This window comes from Zeus faber, assembly GCF_960531495.2.
Source record: "Zeus faber genome assembly, chromosome: 8".
Classification (NCBI taxonomy): domain Eukaryota; kingdom Metazoa; phylum Chordata; class Actinopteri; order Zeiformes; family Zeidae; genus Zeus; species Zeus faber.
The window spans coordinates 6721191-6735602 of record NC_137195.1 but is presented as its reverse complement, the minus strand read 5'-3'; the positions used below and the strand labels follow the sequence as shown (position 1 = coordinate 6735602).

Genomic DNA, 14412 nt, shown 5'->3' with positions numbered 1-14412 from the left:
TGCATAAATGTGGGGACTGTATACGTGTCCCCTGAAGGTCGATCGGTAGAGCAAAGCAAACTATTGACATCAGGGCTTTAATCTCCCTTCTCGTGACTCTAATAACACTTAAGAACACTAGCAGTGTGGAACCAGATGTTTTCTCCTTCTTTTGAATTTTACATGTTGCAAAATGTACCTTCACACCCTGGGTTGTATGTAGTGTACACTGCGTTGTGGGTTGCTATTGATTGCTTTTAATGTCTACTATGACACCCCTCTCTGTCTCTCTTTCTAACCTCCGTCTCGCTCTTTCAGATGGTGTACCACAGCCTTCAGCTGGTAGCCTTTGCCGTCCTGGCGGTCCTCATCATGCGTCTCAAGCTCTTCCTCACTCCCCACATGTGCATCATGGCCTCCTTGATCTGTTCCCGACAGGTCAGGCAATGCATAGGATGTTGTGATAAAATGTTGTGCGGCCAACCCATTTAAGCATTTTCTATTTTTGTTTTTTTATGCATCCGAGATCGATGCCATCCGCGGTCGATGAGCCAGCGGACTCGTTCTCTGATGTGACGTTAGAACCGAGACACGGACACGGCTCTAGTCTCCGGTGGAAAGCGCTCCAAATCAGGAAGCGATGCTGCGCTCACAGGCTCAGAAAGCTGTAATGCGTGTCGGAAGTGATGCGTTCATGGGAATTCAGAAAACCGTCGGTGTAGAGGTGTGTTCTGGCGCAGGGCCAGGGAATGAGGAAGAGGTGGCAGGGGGAGGCGAAACAGCGCCAGTTTGCGTGTTTATTGCATTGTCTTTTAAATCAAGTGGTGGCTCGTGGACCAAAGGGAACAACTCAGGGGCTCGCAGGCCAATATGTAAATAGTCCATGCGGACCACCGCCTTCTGATCTCCCGCTGTCTGTCCGGCGGCTGGCCTGACGGGCTGAACTCGCCCCGTGCGATCGGTCCCGTGAGAGACGCCAGTCCTCACTGCGGGGACAACCAAACAATTATTCCTTCCTGTTTTGGGATCGGACGAATCAGCGGAGTCCCTCCGTTGATTCGCCCGATCCACAGCAGCTGAGCGGCCGCGGGATGGGAGCCTGCACCGCCTGTCTGCAGCGCCGGCTTGACCACGCCCCCTTGGTCCACCACAGTCGGCTACCACCATGAGTCTATTTCAGTCCTTTTTTCACCATAAGTGTGTTTGCATCCCTGGGTAGTTAATTAAAACTAAACTTAAATGAAAATGTACTGAAACGATATTGTGTACTTACAAATCGAACTAAAATAAACAGGAAATGTCTTTAGTTTTTGTCTTTTTTCTAGTCAGTTTGGTCAAATTTGTCAACATGTAGCCTACAACATACAATACAATATACATACAATAACCAGTTCTTATCTTTGTAGACAGACAACGTTAATAATAAGCATGGCGCAGACCTAATCTGGTGGAGAGCTGCTTTTTAATGGAAAGATGCAAATTTGCGGGGAAAAACAAACCCTAAATGACTTCCTGTTTCTGGATCGGACGAAGCAGCGCCTTAACCACGCCCCCTTGGCCCACTACAAATACAAACTACAAAGAATTTTGTTTGGTTATTGTTATAAAGCTTTTAGACATAAATTTATGTCACATTTTTATTATAAGGCTGGTATGTATAGTATCTTAAATACTCAAAATATAAGGTGACTAAAAGGGGCAACCATATTTTCAGTTTCGGCAACCAAAAGCTGATGCCTCGTTGCCAGCCTGGCAACCGCATTTAACAGTTAGTGTTGAGCCCTGTTATTCCACATCTGAGGACGGTTGGCATTTTTCACAAAAAAAAAATTGATGTTGTTGAGGTGCTTTTAAGCAGCGACGTTTAAAAGCACTGTGACAACTCATACATTGATTTAGCCAATTTCTCCAGTATACTGCGTGGTGAATATAGTTATTTCATCTCTGTTAAGTGAGGGCCCCTGTGATCTCCCTGCTGTCATACTGAAGTGCAAATACAAAAATAGCAGAAAAGGTAACAGCAGTTCAAACAGATAACATCCTTGGCACGATGCCTATCGCCCTCTCTGTCTCCCTGTATCCCCGCTGTGTGTTGCCGTCATAGTTGTTCGGCTGGGTCGGAGAGAAGTTCAAGCTCCACGTGATGGTGTTCGCCATCATGGCCGTCATGGCCGTCCAGGGCGTAGTGAACCTGCAGGCACAGTGGGGGATCATCGGAGAGTTCAGCAACCTTCCCCAGGAGGAGCTGCTGGACTGGATCCAGGAAAACACACACCCCAGTAAGTGCTTATGAAGATGATGATGACGATGATGACGATGATGACATTTAATGAAAGAAGTTTACAGATGCATGTGCATCTTGACGCAAACTTTACATCTGGCTACTTAGGACATATTCTCAGCTATGTGTCAATGAAATCATCGTTAAAACTTGTCCATATACAATCTGGGTGCAAGTCGCATGTTAAAATGGGGCACAGATCATAGACTTGAGTGGATTTAATTTTTCCTAATGAGCAGATACACAAGTAAATGCAGTGCCATCGTGCGCTGCCAGTTATATATTTTCGAACAATTTAAATAAACCATCATCTAAACATTTAAATTTGGGTTGCTATCACACTGTTAGTTAGGTGCTAACCGTGCTGTTGTCTGTGTGTCGTGCAGATTCTGTGTTTGCTGGCGCGATGCCCACCATGGCCAGCGTGAAGCTGTCCGCAGGCCGGGCCATCATCAACCACCCACACTACGAAGACGCCGGGCTGAGGTCAGCACTTACAGCATTAAAATAACCCTGTTAATGTGAGGGGAGTTTCAGGTGAGAGTAGATCCGGGGAATTTTCAAGTAATTTCCTTTGACCCAGGTTTAGGGAAGAACGGAGAAATGTTATGATTTTCTTGCGTTATGAATTTATTTCCCCACATTTCTTTGCCTTTTTTATTACATTATTTATTGAGCCTAATGAGTTGTATAATTCAAGCAGCCTTTTAATGAAAGCAAGTTCCCCAGCAGAGGAAACTTTCCACTGTGTAAATGTTTAGCTTCAAAGTTCCACAGGGAAAACTCAGCATCTCATTCCTTCACACAATGAATTTGCTTCCTTCACGCTTGGTTTCGATTTTTGTATTAATTTACGTAGTTATTCTTTTATTATAATGTTTTGTTTACTGCTATCTTTGGTTTGGTTTAGAGGTGAGATGTTGTTTGTTGCCTCTGAGTGTATTCTCACACATTCTAGGATACGCACTCATCTATCACCATTGGAATAAGAGTTTTGAATAATGTGTATTTTTATAGTCACTTCAGCAGTATAAGTCATCCCTGGGGGTGGGGGGGCTTAAGCGACAATTTATCACCCAGTCTGCTGAGTGAGATGTGTTGAGTAAAGCGTGATCCACCCCCTCGATGCAGGGAGAGGACCAAGCTGGTGTACTCTATGTACAGCCGCATGCCGGGGGACACTGTGAAGAGCAACCTGCGGCGGCTGGGAGCCGACTACTTTGTCCTGGAGGACTCCTGGTGCACCAGAAGGACTAGGTAACTACATTAATGATGAGAAGATGAGGCCTGAAAATGTCCCAATTCTCACGTTGGGAAATGTTGATGTATAAATAGAGTTTCAGTTCCATAGGTAACTTCAGGCAATACGTAGTTTCTAGTCTATTTCAGTGTTTCTCACACATTCTCACATACGAATGCCCGCCAAAGTATATTTTACCCATTTGAGCATATTTTATTTATTTATTTATTTTATCCGCCCAAGAGAACGAATCCATCGATTGACCTAAGTAGAATTGTTAAACATTGTATTTCGAGATCATAAACAGTTATATTCATGTAATATTCCATGCCCCTCTCACAGTTATGCCCTCAGTTATGGCAGCTAGGGTTTCAGTTTGCTGTGTGGAGACACGTGGCTATTGATTAGCACACTGCTCGGCGGCGTTCAAGCCTGCAGTAGCGCTTGCACAAAAACATCTCCCTAGACGTTCCTGGTGTTCGTGGCATGTCACTGCCAGTTCTGCAGTACGCTCACAGGGCTTTTTACACATTTTGGCTTCCCATCTGGTGTTCCTCTAACCTGTGTTAATACTGCGGAGCTTTGGCTGGAAATAGCATTGGCATCTCTTAACTCACTGTTTAGCATATGTTGGGAGCAAGTCTGTTTGAATAAATCTGCTGCAATTTGCATATGTTTTTTCGATTGTTGGGTTATTTTAAAGCAATTTAAGACCCCTCTATTTACTCATTAGCGGTCAGCAATATTTTTTTCTCTGAATTGGTTCTATTTTCACGTTACAAAGGGCAAGGTTCTTAGGACATACAATACATTAATCATCAACTTATTTTCCCAAGCAATTTAATTAAGAGCAAATTCTTATTTACAATAATGGCCTGGCAAGAGCCAGAGACCTCCTGTGGGAACGGGGTCAAATAAATAAATAAATAAATAAATAAATAAAAACAAGGAAGCAGCAGAATATATGAGGAGCAGAACATATGAGGCAAACCACATGAACAGGCAAATCAGGGCAAACAGCAATAAACAATACGGTATAGCACCCAAGATTACCTATGCCGGCACATATGACAGGAGCAACATCACACCTAGCAAAGAAGAGGTGGCCAGAGGGCTTAAGAACTAGGCTATGACTAGGAGTGAACAGAGCAGCGGACAAAGGGAAGAAACAGTGAGGGGGGCGACAGGGCAGACTACATCATGCAAAGCAGGGGTGTGCCAATATGCTCATAATAGTGTCCCTGAAAACGGGAATGGAGAGAAAAACCCCATTTTCAGGGTTTTTGTAGCTTGTTCCAGTCATCAGCTGCTGTCAATCCAAACTCCCCGATATTTATAGGTGTGACTGACTCAAGGTCACGGCCATCAGAGGATGTGATTGCACCAGTTGGCGAGACATTATATGTATCTGCCAAACCACATAACCTTAGTCTTGCTGTGTTAAGGATCAGGCCCAGAGCAGAGAAATTCACCTGAATTCCCCAGAATCTCTCCTGAATAGTTTTCAGGACAACATCCAGGGAGGGGCCGACAGAGTATAAAATAGTGTCGTTGGCATTGAGGGGGATAGAGGAGTTCCCGACTGGGTGAGCTGTATTGTTTATGTAGATGGCAAAAATAATGGGGACGAAGATGGAGCCTTGCGGCACTCCATGAGAGATGGTCAAGGGCTGTGACAGAAGATTTTACAGACTGAGTACGTCCGGACAGATGGTGACCAAACCAAGCTACCATTTGACACCAATCCTCCTTAACCGTCCCAAAAGCACTGCGTGGTCTACATTTACATTACATTTACATTTAGTCATTTATCAGACGCTTTTATCCAAAGCGACTTACAATTGTTCAAAGACCGACGGACGCAGCCATCAGGAGCAATTAGGGGTTAAGTGTCTTGCTCAAGGACACTACAGCATGCTAGCAGGAGGAGCCTGGGATCGAACCAGCAACCTTTGGATTACTAGACCACCAGCTCTACCTCCTGAGCTACCATCCCCATGGTCTACAGTGTCGAATGCTTTAGCAAGATCAATAAATATGGCAGCACAGCGATGTTTGGAATCAAGGGCATTGGTAACATCATTAAGTACTTTTAGAGTCACAGTTACTCTACCATAACCTGCACGGAACCCAGATTGCATCCCAGACAATATATCAAATGCATCCAGAAAACATGTAAACTGTTTACAAACTAGCCTCTCCAACGCAATACAGGGCAATATAAATATCTGACGGTAAGGGTTGGGATCAGTTTGAGCCGAGGCTGCCTCACAGGCAGAGGGCAAGGAGGTGGGAGATGGGATCAGCAGTGGTAGGGGCTGCAACCTTGTGAGGAAAAAATAAAGGGTCAAAGCCATCAGATCCAGCTGATTTGTTAAGATCAAGTTTACGAAGCTCTCCCAAAACCTCGCCCTCAGTAACTTCCTGCAGGGAGAAGGTGTAAAGTGGGGCTTGGCTAGGACGGCGGGGGACAAGGAGCTGTTAGGAGGGGAATGCGGCGTAGCAAGTCAAACAGGTTCCCAGATGTAACAAGATAGAGATTAAAGAGCTCAGCCATACACTCCTTGTCTGTAACTACAATATCATCATCAACCGGGGACTTGTGAGCAGCAAAGGGCAGTTGAGAGGAGGTGGGGTTTAGTCTCCATGTCTTTCACTGCCTTCCAAAACTTTATATATTTACATTTAACTGTTCCTGGAAATAGCCAACCTTAGCTTTAGGAATAGCCTGATTGCACTTATTTCTAATTTGTCCCAATGACAACCAGTCCTCCTGACACTTTGAGTGCCAAGCCCTGCCCCAGGTGCAGTTCTTGAGACGGAGTAAGTCTACTAAATCTAGGTCAAACCAGGGGCTGCATATGGTTTTTTTATCCTCCGTTTTTAAAGGGGAGCTTGCTCATTAACTAACTCAATTCAAATGTCCATGCATTGTCGACATCAGGGATCGAGTTGATTCTATCCCACTTTACAGCAGCCAAGTCATTAAAGGAAAGCTGGTTCATTTAAGTTTTTCAGCAACCGTCCATGGGTGATTAAGACAGGCTGTTTGAATGCACCAGCAATAAGGACGCAGGAAATAAAAGAGTGGTCACTACAGAAAACACCAGACTTATAGAGTACCTATCAGGCTTATTTAGGATAACGTCAATGAGAGGGGCCTTTTCTTGATATTTGGGGTTATACTGTGCGGGAGTCGGACTGGTGATAATCTGGGAGAGATTAAAGCGCCTTTCCCACTCGCACTGAAAGCCGTAAATGTACTGGCGTCATGTGGGAAAGGGATCCGGGGTTCTGTAAATTTGCCCACTCTTGACCTATAATCATTTCCGGGAAAATGCCGATATGGCTGTGAATGGAAGTGCGTGGGAATGGAAGCGTCAGATTTACATAAAGCAGGGATGGAGTTGAATCCAAATAAAGCACAAATTGTGCTTTTTTTTTCCAAATATTTATTTCGTACAAATATTTCAAAAGTTATTTGTTTAGGGGAAGAAAAAAAAACATTCAGATGAGCCCGATCCGAACCGTGGCGCAAAGATGAGACACTGAAACACGTCCAGCCTCTATGGAGACAGGTCTTTTATATTCTTCAATTTTATTATTTGGCCACTCGCCCCCTAGACATGTGTTTTACCGTTGGAGGCGCCGGAGGGAGGGAGCGGACTGTGAGAGGTAGAACGGGTGGAGAACGTGGCAGAGAGTGTAAAGACAGGTTGAAAATGACCACACCGATTTAATAACATTGGGTTTAGGGTTATTGCGTCCGGTGACGGGGGCTCTGTCAGCGGAGGGAACCGAGACCATCCAGGCGGGGAGACGGGGAGCGAAGCGCTGGTCTAAAAAGTAAACCCATTTGCTGCCTTGTCTGCCGTGATATTAGGCTCCTCTCACGCTAGTATTACATGGTATATCCCAAGCAGTCAGCTCACGCTAACACTAACCACAACATGTTCCTCGTTAGTATAGTGGTCAGTATCCCCGCCTGTCACGCGGGAGACCGGGGTCGGGGAGATAGAGATATATATATATATATATATATATATATATATATATATATATATATATATATATATATATATATATATAATATTTTTTTTAGCTTGGAAGGAATTAGGTTATCTATTGTGTTCGGTTTAGTAACCTCTTGAAACTAGGACTTGAACTGCTTTCACACATGCACTGTAAACCTGAAATTATCCTGGCTTTACCCAGATAAGCTGTATGTGTGAACGCAAATGTCCCAATCATTTGACCCGCACTTTACCCAGCCAGCACCCGAGTGCAAAGTCCGGGTAACGTCTGATTGAGCGGTACGTGTGAACGGAGCAGGTAATTGTCCACATCACTCGCAGCGAGCGAGTGGGCGTGTTGCATGTTGATGAGGTCTCTACCATGCGCCAGAGCTCTTTAAGCAGCTTGATGTCTAAAACAAGAAAGTCAAACTGTTTGAGGACTGATTTATTAACAGTCATGTGCACCGCAGGTGTTCGTTTGTGAAGATAGCCACTCCACCAGATTCAGAAGACCTATCCTTGCCGAAAAACCATTGTTACCCGCGATGTTAATGTCGGTTCTAATGTTTAGAACGCGCTTTCTTTAACCATGTCTCTGTCATGGTCAGTACATCAGGACTGCAGCTGTGTACCGACATTTTTATCCTTTATCTGCTCAATCTTAGGTAATAAGCTTCTGGCATTGACATGGAGAAAACCCAATCCTTTACGAGAATAAAACTCAGAAAAACGTAGATTATTACAGCAAAGGTCAGCATGAGGGCGTGAATCAACAAAGGGGCTGGTTAAATCGAGCCGACCAGGGTGTACATGCACATTACCAGATATGATCGGCGGTATTACGTTCAAAGCACAGCAGAGAACCCAAAAATTTCACGCTGTTTCTTATTTAGGAAATTTGATTGGACATCAGATGGCAATAAAATCAAGCTGCCTGCAGTTCACTTTCATTAGATAACATGAGTACAGAGCCTCACAGAGACCGAGCTAGAAAGAGACTGTAAAGCCAAGAGTCTCTGGGGTTAAACGAGTCATTGTCGCAAGTGTGAACGCAAATAGAGTCAAGATTCAAGATTCAAGATTTTTATTTGTCACATACATATACATACTTCCATACATATATGCAGTGAAATGTAATGCAACGCACCCGGTGATAGCACACAATAAGTCCTAGGAAAAAGTACAAAAATAAAATAAAATAAAAAGTAGAAAATTCCTTTCTAATAGACCGACTAACTGACTCCTAAAACGTAATACAGTAAGTGGAATACTTATAGAATAAGATAAAAAATATATAGAATAAAATACAATAAAAAATAAATTGAAATAAAATGGAATAGGTTGAAGGAATATGGCTATGTATATACAGATATGTGCATTTAAAGTGGCATGTGAATTAAAGTGGCATGTGAATGTGAATAGTGTGAGGTAGTGTTTGGGATAATACAGCACAGTATACAACAGTACGGCGCAGCAATACGGCATCACGAACAACCCTGAACAGTGATACAGTATGCGGTACAGTATGCTACATACAGTACAGTAGGTAGTGGAGCCTAGTGCATGGCTCAGTTAGGACCCCTGGTGAGGTCAGCGTTGACAGTTCTAATGGCTTGAGGGAAGAAACTCCGTCTCAGTCTCTCTGTTCTCGCTGCGTGACTGCGGAGGCGCTTGCCTGACCGCAGCAGCTGAAACAGTCCGTTGTTGGGGTGATGAGGATCCTTCATGATCCTACTGGCTCTGCTACTACACCTCCTGGTGTATAACTCCTGCAAGGGGGGGAGGGTAGTTCCAGTGGTACGTTCAGCTGAACGCACCACCCTCTGCAGGGCCCGCCTGTCCTGGGCAGTACAGTTCCCAAACCAGGCAGTGATGTTGCCTGTCAGGATGCTCTCCACTGCTCCAGAGTAGAAGGACTTGAGGATCCTCACCGAGACCCGGAATTTCCTCAGCTGCCTGAGGTGGTAGAGACGCTGCCTCGCCTTTCTCACCAGAGTGTCTGTGTGAACAGTCCATGTTAAGTCCTCTGTGATGTGGACTCCCAGATATCTGAAGCTGCTCACCCTATCGACAGAAGTCCCATTAATCCACAAGGGCGCGTGCGTCCTCGTTTGTGATCCACGCCTAAAGTCCACAATCAGCTCCTTGGTTTTGCTGACGTTCAGGTGGAGGCTGTTGTCCTGGCACCAGAGTGACAGGTCAGTCACCTCCTCGCGGCAGGCCTTCTCATCGCAGTCGGTGATCAGGCCCACGACCACGGTGTCGTCAGCAAACTTGATGATGGTGTTGGAGCTGGACCTGGCCACACAGTCATGTGTGTACAGGGAGTACAGTAGGGGGCTGAGGACGCAGCCCTGGGGGGATCCTGTATTCAGGGTGAGGGAGCTTGACATGTACTTCCCCACCTTGACCATCTGGGGGCGGCCTGTGAGGAAGTCCAGGATCCAGGTGCACAGCGGAGCATTCAATCCGAGCTCCATCAGCTTGACAGCCAGTCTGGTGGGGACTATGGTGTTGAAAGCTGAACTATAATCAATGAACAGCATTCTCACATAGGCCCCCTTCTGGCCATCCAGGTGCGTGAGCGTGGTGTGCAGTACCTGGGAGACCGCGTCATCCGAGTCGGTCCCACGTTCGCCGCGGCGTACAAAGTCAAATTGAGTTTGAGGTTCATAGACCACCAAGCTGGTGGGAGCTGTGGCGAGGAAAGCCCAGAGCGCAAAACAGATGCAGATTGGCCTATGGCTCGCCATTCCTAGATCGCAAAGGTCAGGTAGTCCAAAGCAATGCAGAGTAGGCCAAATGTCAGCAGTCCCCAATCCACTAGAAAACAATTTGCCCTCACCCAGATGCCAGCAGTCCAGTGCTAGATGACTAGCAGGTAGAGGAGATAGTAGTAGTAGTAGCAGTAGTAGTCGTAGTAGCAGTGGTAGTACTAGTAGCAGCAACAATCCAGGCGTACAAGGCCAGGCCAGGAGAGGCAGTGGTAGAAGTGGTAGCAGTAGATAAAGCAGCTGAAGTGTTGGTAGCAGCAGTCCTGGCAAACTGAAGAATCTCATCTTTCTGTATAGATTGTATATGAATTTATATCTGAACTGACACTGGATTTTTTTGAATGAGTATTTAACAAATAGGAGGCCAATATGTTTTTTTTTTTCAGCTTGGTAGGAATGAGGTTTTAGCTATTATGTTCGGTTTAGTAACTATTGTGCATAATCTCCCGGTGTGTTGTAAAGGCATTTCACTGTTTATATGTATGAAAGTATGTATATGTATGTGACGAATAAACCTCTTGAAACTCAGACTTGAGCTGCTTTCACACGTGCACTGTAAACCTGAAATGATCCTGACGTCACCCAGATAAGCTGTATGTGTGAACGCAAATGTCCCACTCATTTGACCCGCACTTCACCCAGCCAGCACCCGAGTGCAAAGTCCGGGTAACGTCTGATTGAGCGGTACGTGTGAACGGAGCAGGTAATTGCCCGCATCACAAGAAATTGTTTATCACTCCAATCAGAACTGCTCTCCCTCACCTCCGTTCTTCGCCAGGCCGGGGTGCAGCATGCCAGAGATCTGGGACGTGGAGGACCCCCAGAACGCCGGGAAAATCCCCTTCTGCAGCGTCGTGAGCAGGGAGTCGCGGCCGCACTTCACTACAGTTTTCAACAACAACGTCTACAAGGTTCTCAAAGTCTCCAAAACCGCCAAAGAGGCCAGATAACAGGAGGGGTCCGGCTGCTTTCCTTTCATATCCTCCTTTGGTATTTTTACACGCAGCCCATAACTGTGTGTGTGTGTGTGTGTGTGTGTGTGTGTGTGTGTGTGTGTGTGTGTGTGTGTGTGTGTGTGTGTGTGTGTGTGTGTGTGTGTGTGTGTGTGTGTGTGTGTGTGTTAATTCTTTTTCTTTTTTTTTTTGGTTACTTTTTTTTTTATATATAATTTTTTGGGGGATGGGGGGGGGGTTGAATTACAGTGTGGGTTGCTGCTTTCCCTACTTTTATCTTATTATTAATTCACTCATTCTCAGGAGCCCACAGGATTCGGTCTCACAAAACCCTCAAAGTTGTTTGTTTTGTACAAACAACATTTGAACATGTATTTTGTGTATTTTTCTTTTAACTTGGCTGCCTTGGTTCTGTTACACAGAGTTCCTCATTCTCCTTTGGGTTCTTAAACCTGTTTGTTCAATTTGTGGTGGTTGTTCCAAGACGCCCAGGCTCAGATTGCATTTTCACTTCTTAATTTGCGTCTACGTTTCCCGGCCTTTGCTTTGAAAGTGAACGCCCTCTGCCAGGACCGGGTGAAGATGTACATACTTACTGTGAAGCAATACTTTTTTGCAAACATTTTGACAACCTCATTCACTACTCTGTATTGTCACGTGCAGTACTCCGTCGAATCTTGGGCAAAACAGGTTTTTCAGTGGGGACAGTTCTGTTATGTTATGACGTCAGTTATGTTATTATCAAATGGTGTTACGTTACTTTAGTGTTCTCACCAACACGTGACCTGTTTGGAAGCTTTGTCAAGGCTGTTATACATATCGGTCGGGGCGCGTTTCCCAAAAGTTACCTAACTACGGCCGTAAATTCCTCCAAAAACTGGATTTCATATTTTCGATAGTAATCATTCCGCAGTACCAGTGTTAAAACCAATGCAACATATTTTATTATTCACTGCCAAAGCAAGTTATTTCGTGGTGCACATTTTTTCTTTTTTGCCGGTAGCAGTGGGTGTCCTTCAAATGACCTTCAAACTATATTTAGTGTCCTTTCAAACCACCCCCGTAGTAGTATTTATTTCAATTCCGTTTTGGGGATTTTTTGCTTTTTGTTTTGAAGTTGAATTTCTTTCTTAACAGTGTTAGACAAGTCGTGACACCCTTTCTAAACAGAGGAACCCTTCTCGCTTAAATTTGTAGCTACTACTCTTTCAAAACGTGGCCTTTATAGCTCTAATTAGCAGTGGATTTTGGCGCCGTAGTTGCATGTAATAGAAATGGTCGAAACCGATGTGCACCGTGCTCACGGGTGTGCGGTCGGCTCTCTCTCTGCTTTGACATCAATGTAAAGTATTAGAAATGTGAAGGATCATTCGAGTGTTCGGGTCGGATGAATTGTGCTGTTCCACTTCAGAGGTTTTATTTTCCTTTGGTCCTGCTGCTCTTGGAGACATTTTTGTAGAATGAGGCTGTCCGGTCAAATGTGCTGTAGCGGGTCCTCTCCGTCTTCAAAGTAGCCTCATAGTCTGCAGTTGGAAACTAATCAGAGCAGCGGGAGCTCGTAGAAACCTGTTGGGGAGGGGGCGACGCCAGTTGTTGCCACGGTGATGCCGCCGTGTTGGCGGAGCAGCGGCAGCAGTGAAACGTGTGACGTTGGCAAACGGTTCTGCCTCATCTTACCTCTCCTGTTTATTGTACCACTCGCCCAGTTCACCTCCACCTACTTTGGAATTTGTTTCGGTGCTGAGTGACGTGGTGTCGGCCTGTCCATCACAACCACTGGATGTCCCAATCAGCCACAGGCCTCAAAGGTATGATGCTGCAGATGTATCTTCTACCAGTGTGAACTATTCCAGGAAACAATCATTTGAGTGCATCTCGCATTAAGTACAGCACAGCGCGGTGTAAGGAAGCGTATCGATACTTATTGGTTATCTATAGATGGAAAGCTTTTGCAATAAGCTGCAGGACTTCTGTTTTTGTTCAACTTTGGTACATATGTACATATACACATACACGGACGGCTTTTATGGACGTTGTAAAATATAGAGGAAAATACCAGAGCTAGCAGTTTCCGCACAGCAAACACTTATTTTCTTTTTGTTTTTAATTCCTTTGGATTGTGTCGATTTAATTTCAGACTGGTCAACTTTATCCCGTTATGCATTTTGAATTAAAAAGTTTATTCCTGTGGCAGGCCTAGCTTTGTTCCAGGTGTCTTTTGTAATATTTGTCTTTTTTGTCTGTATTTTAAATAAAAAATGTTTATCAGAAGCAAAAATAAAATTTGTCCAGAATTCTTGTTTATGAAAGGAATATCTCAGCTGTATTTGGTGTGTTAATGTTAATTTAGCTACACAATGTCTTAATAATCTCTTGAACTTGAACACACAATTTTGTAGTTTAAGCCTCACATTCACATTTCTGCTATTTGGGTTCCAAACTTGGTTCTCAAATTGGGGGTAATATGTAAGATTATTTTGTCAAAAAAATGTTTAATATTTATAAAATATTTAAACTGACTTATTCAAGTTGTGAATTGCTTACTTCCTGATAGATAAAGTATATACACTACAAAAATAAATTATAACAGCACATTTTTGGCCAAATCATAGCTTGAGCTGGCATCTCATGAAGCGCTCCTAAAATAACTGAAGACGACCACCGAGTCTTTTGATGATGCTGGATTTAACGGCTTTATTTTAGATGATGGCTGTAAATCCATTAAGACCTGGATGAGTGTATCCAGACTACTCCATCAGTTGTCTCCCTCTGCAGGCCTTTTATAAACACTGTCCTAAATCCCTGCTCATTTGGCGTAAATCAAAGCGCACGCCAGATGCTGAATAGACAAAGTGTACTCTACAAAATACACTCACGAGAACTTTATGGGGACCACTCATGTAATTATCCAATCAGCCAATCATGGGGCAGCAGTGCAATGCACAAAATCATGCAGATAGCAGGTCAGCAGCTTCAGTTTATGATCACATCAACCATCCGAATGGGGGAACAAAATTTGATCTCTGTGTTAAGAGAGAGATAAGATGAGATTAACCTTTATTAGTCCCACAACGGGGAAATTTACATCGCTCCAGCAGCAAAAATGGGACAGCAGAAAATAGAGAGCATATCAAGTACACACTATAAACAATATCAAATATATAGAAAC

The 14412-nt window shown here is 44.4% G+C and overlaps 1 protein-coding gene across 1 annotated transcript in view; it reads left to right on the top strand.

The window, feature by feature from the left end:
- Window positions 1–11240, top strand: part of dpy19l1l (dpy-19-like 1, like (H. sapiens)) — a gene marked incomplete at its 3' end in the record, with an annotated part of 30678 nt that extends 19438 nt beyond the window's left edge. The window contains exons 18-22 of the mRNA XM_080005561.1: window positions 298–417; window positions 2084–2258; window positions 2647–2746; window positions 3392–3517; window positions 11069–11240. Coding sequence (XP_079861687.1) covers window positions 298–417; window positions 2084–2258; window positions 2647–2746; window positions 3392–3517; window positions 11069–11240 — 693 coding nt within the window. The remainder of the gene's footprint in view (window positions 1–297; window positions 418–2083; window positions 2259–2646; window positions 2747–3391; window positions 3518–11068) is intronic.
- Between the last annotated feature and the right edge of the window lie 3172 nt (window positions 11241–14412).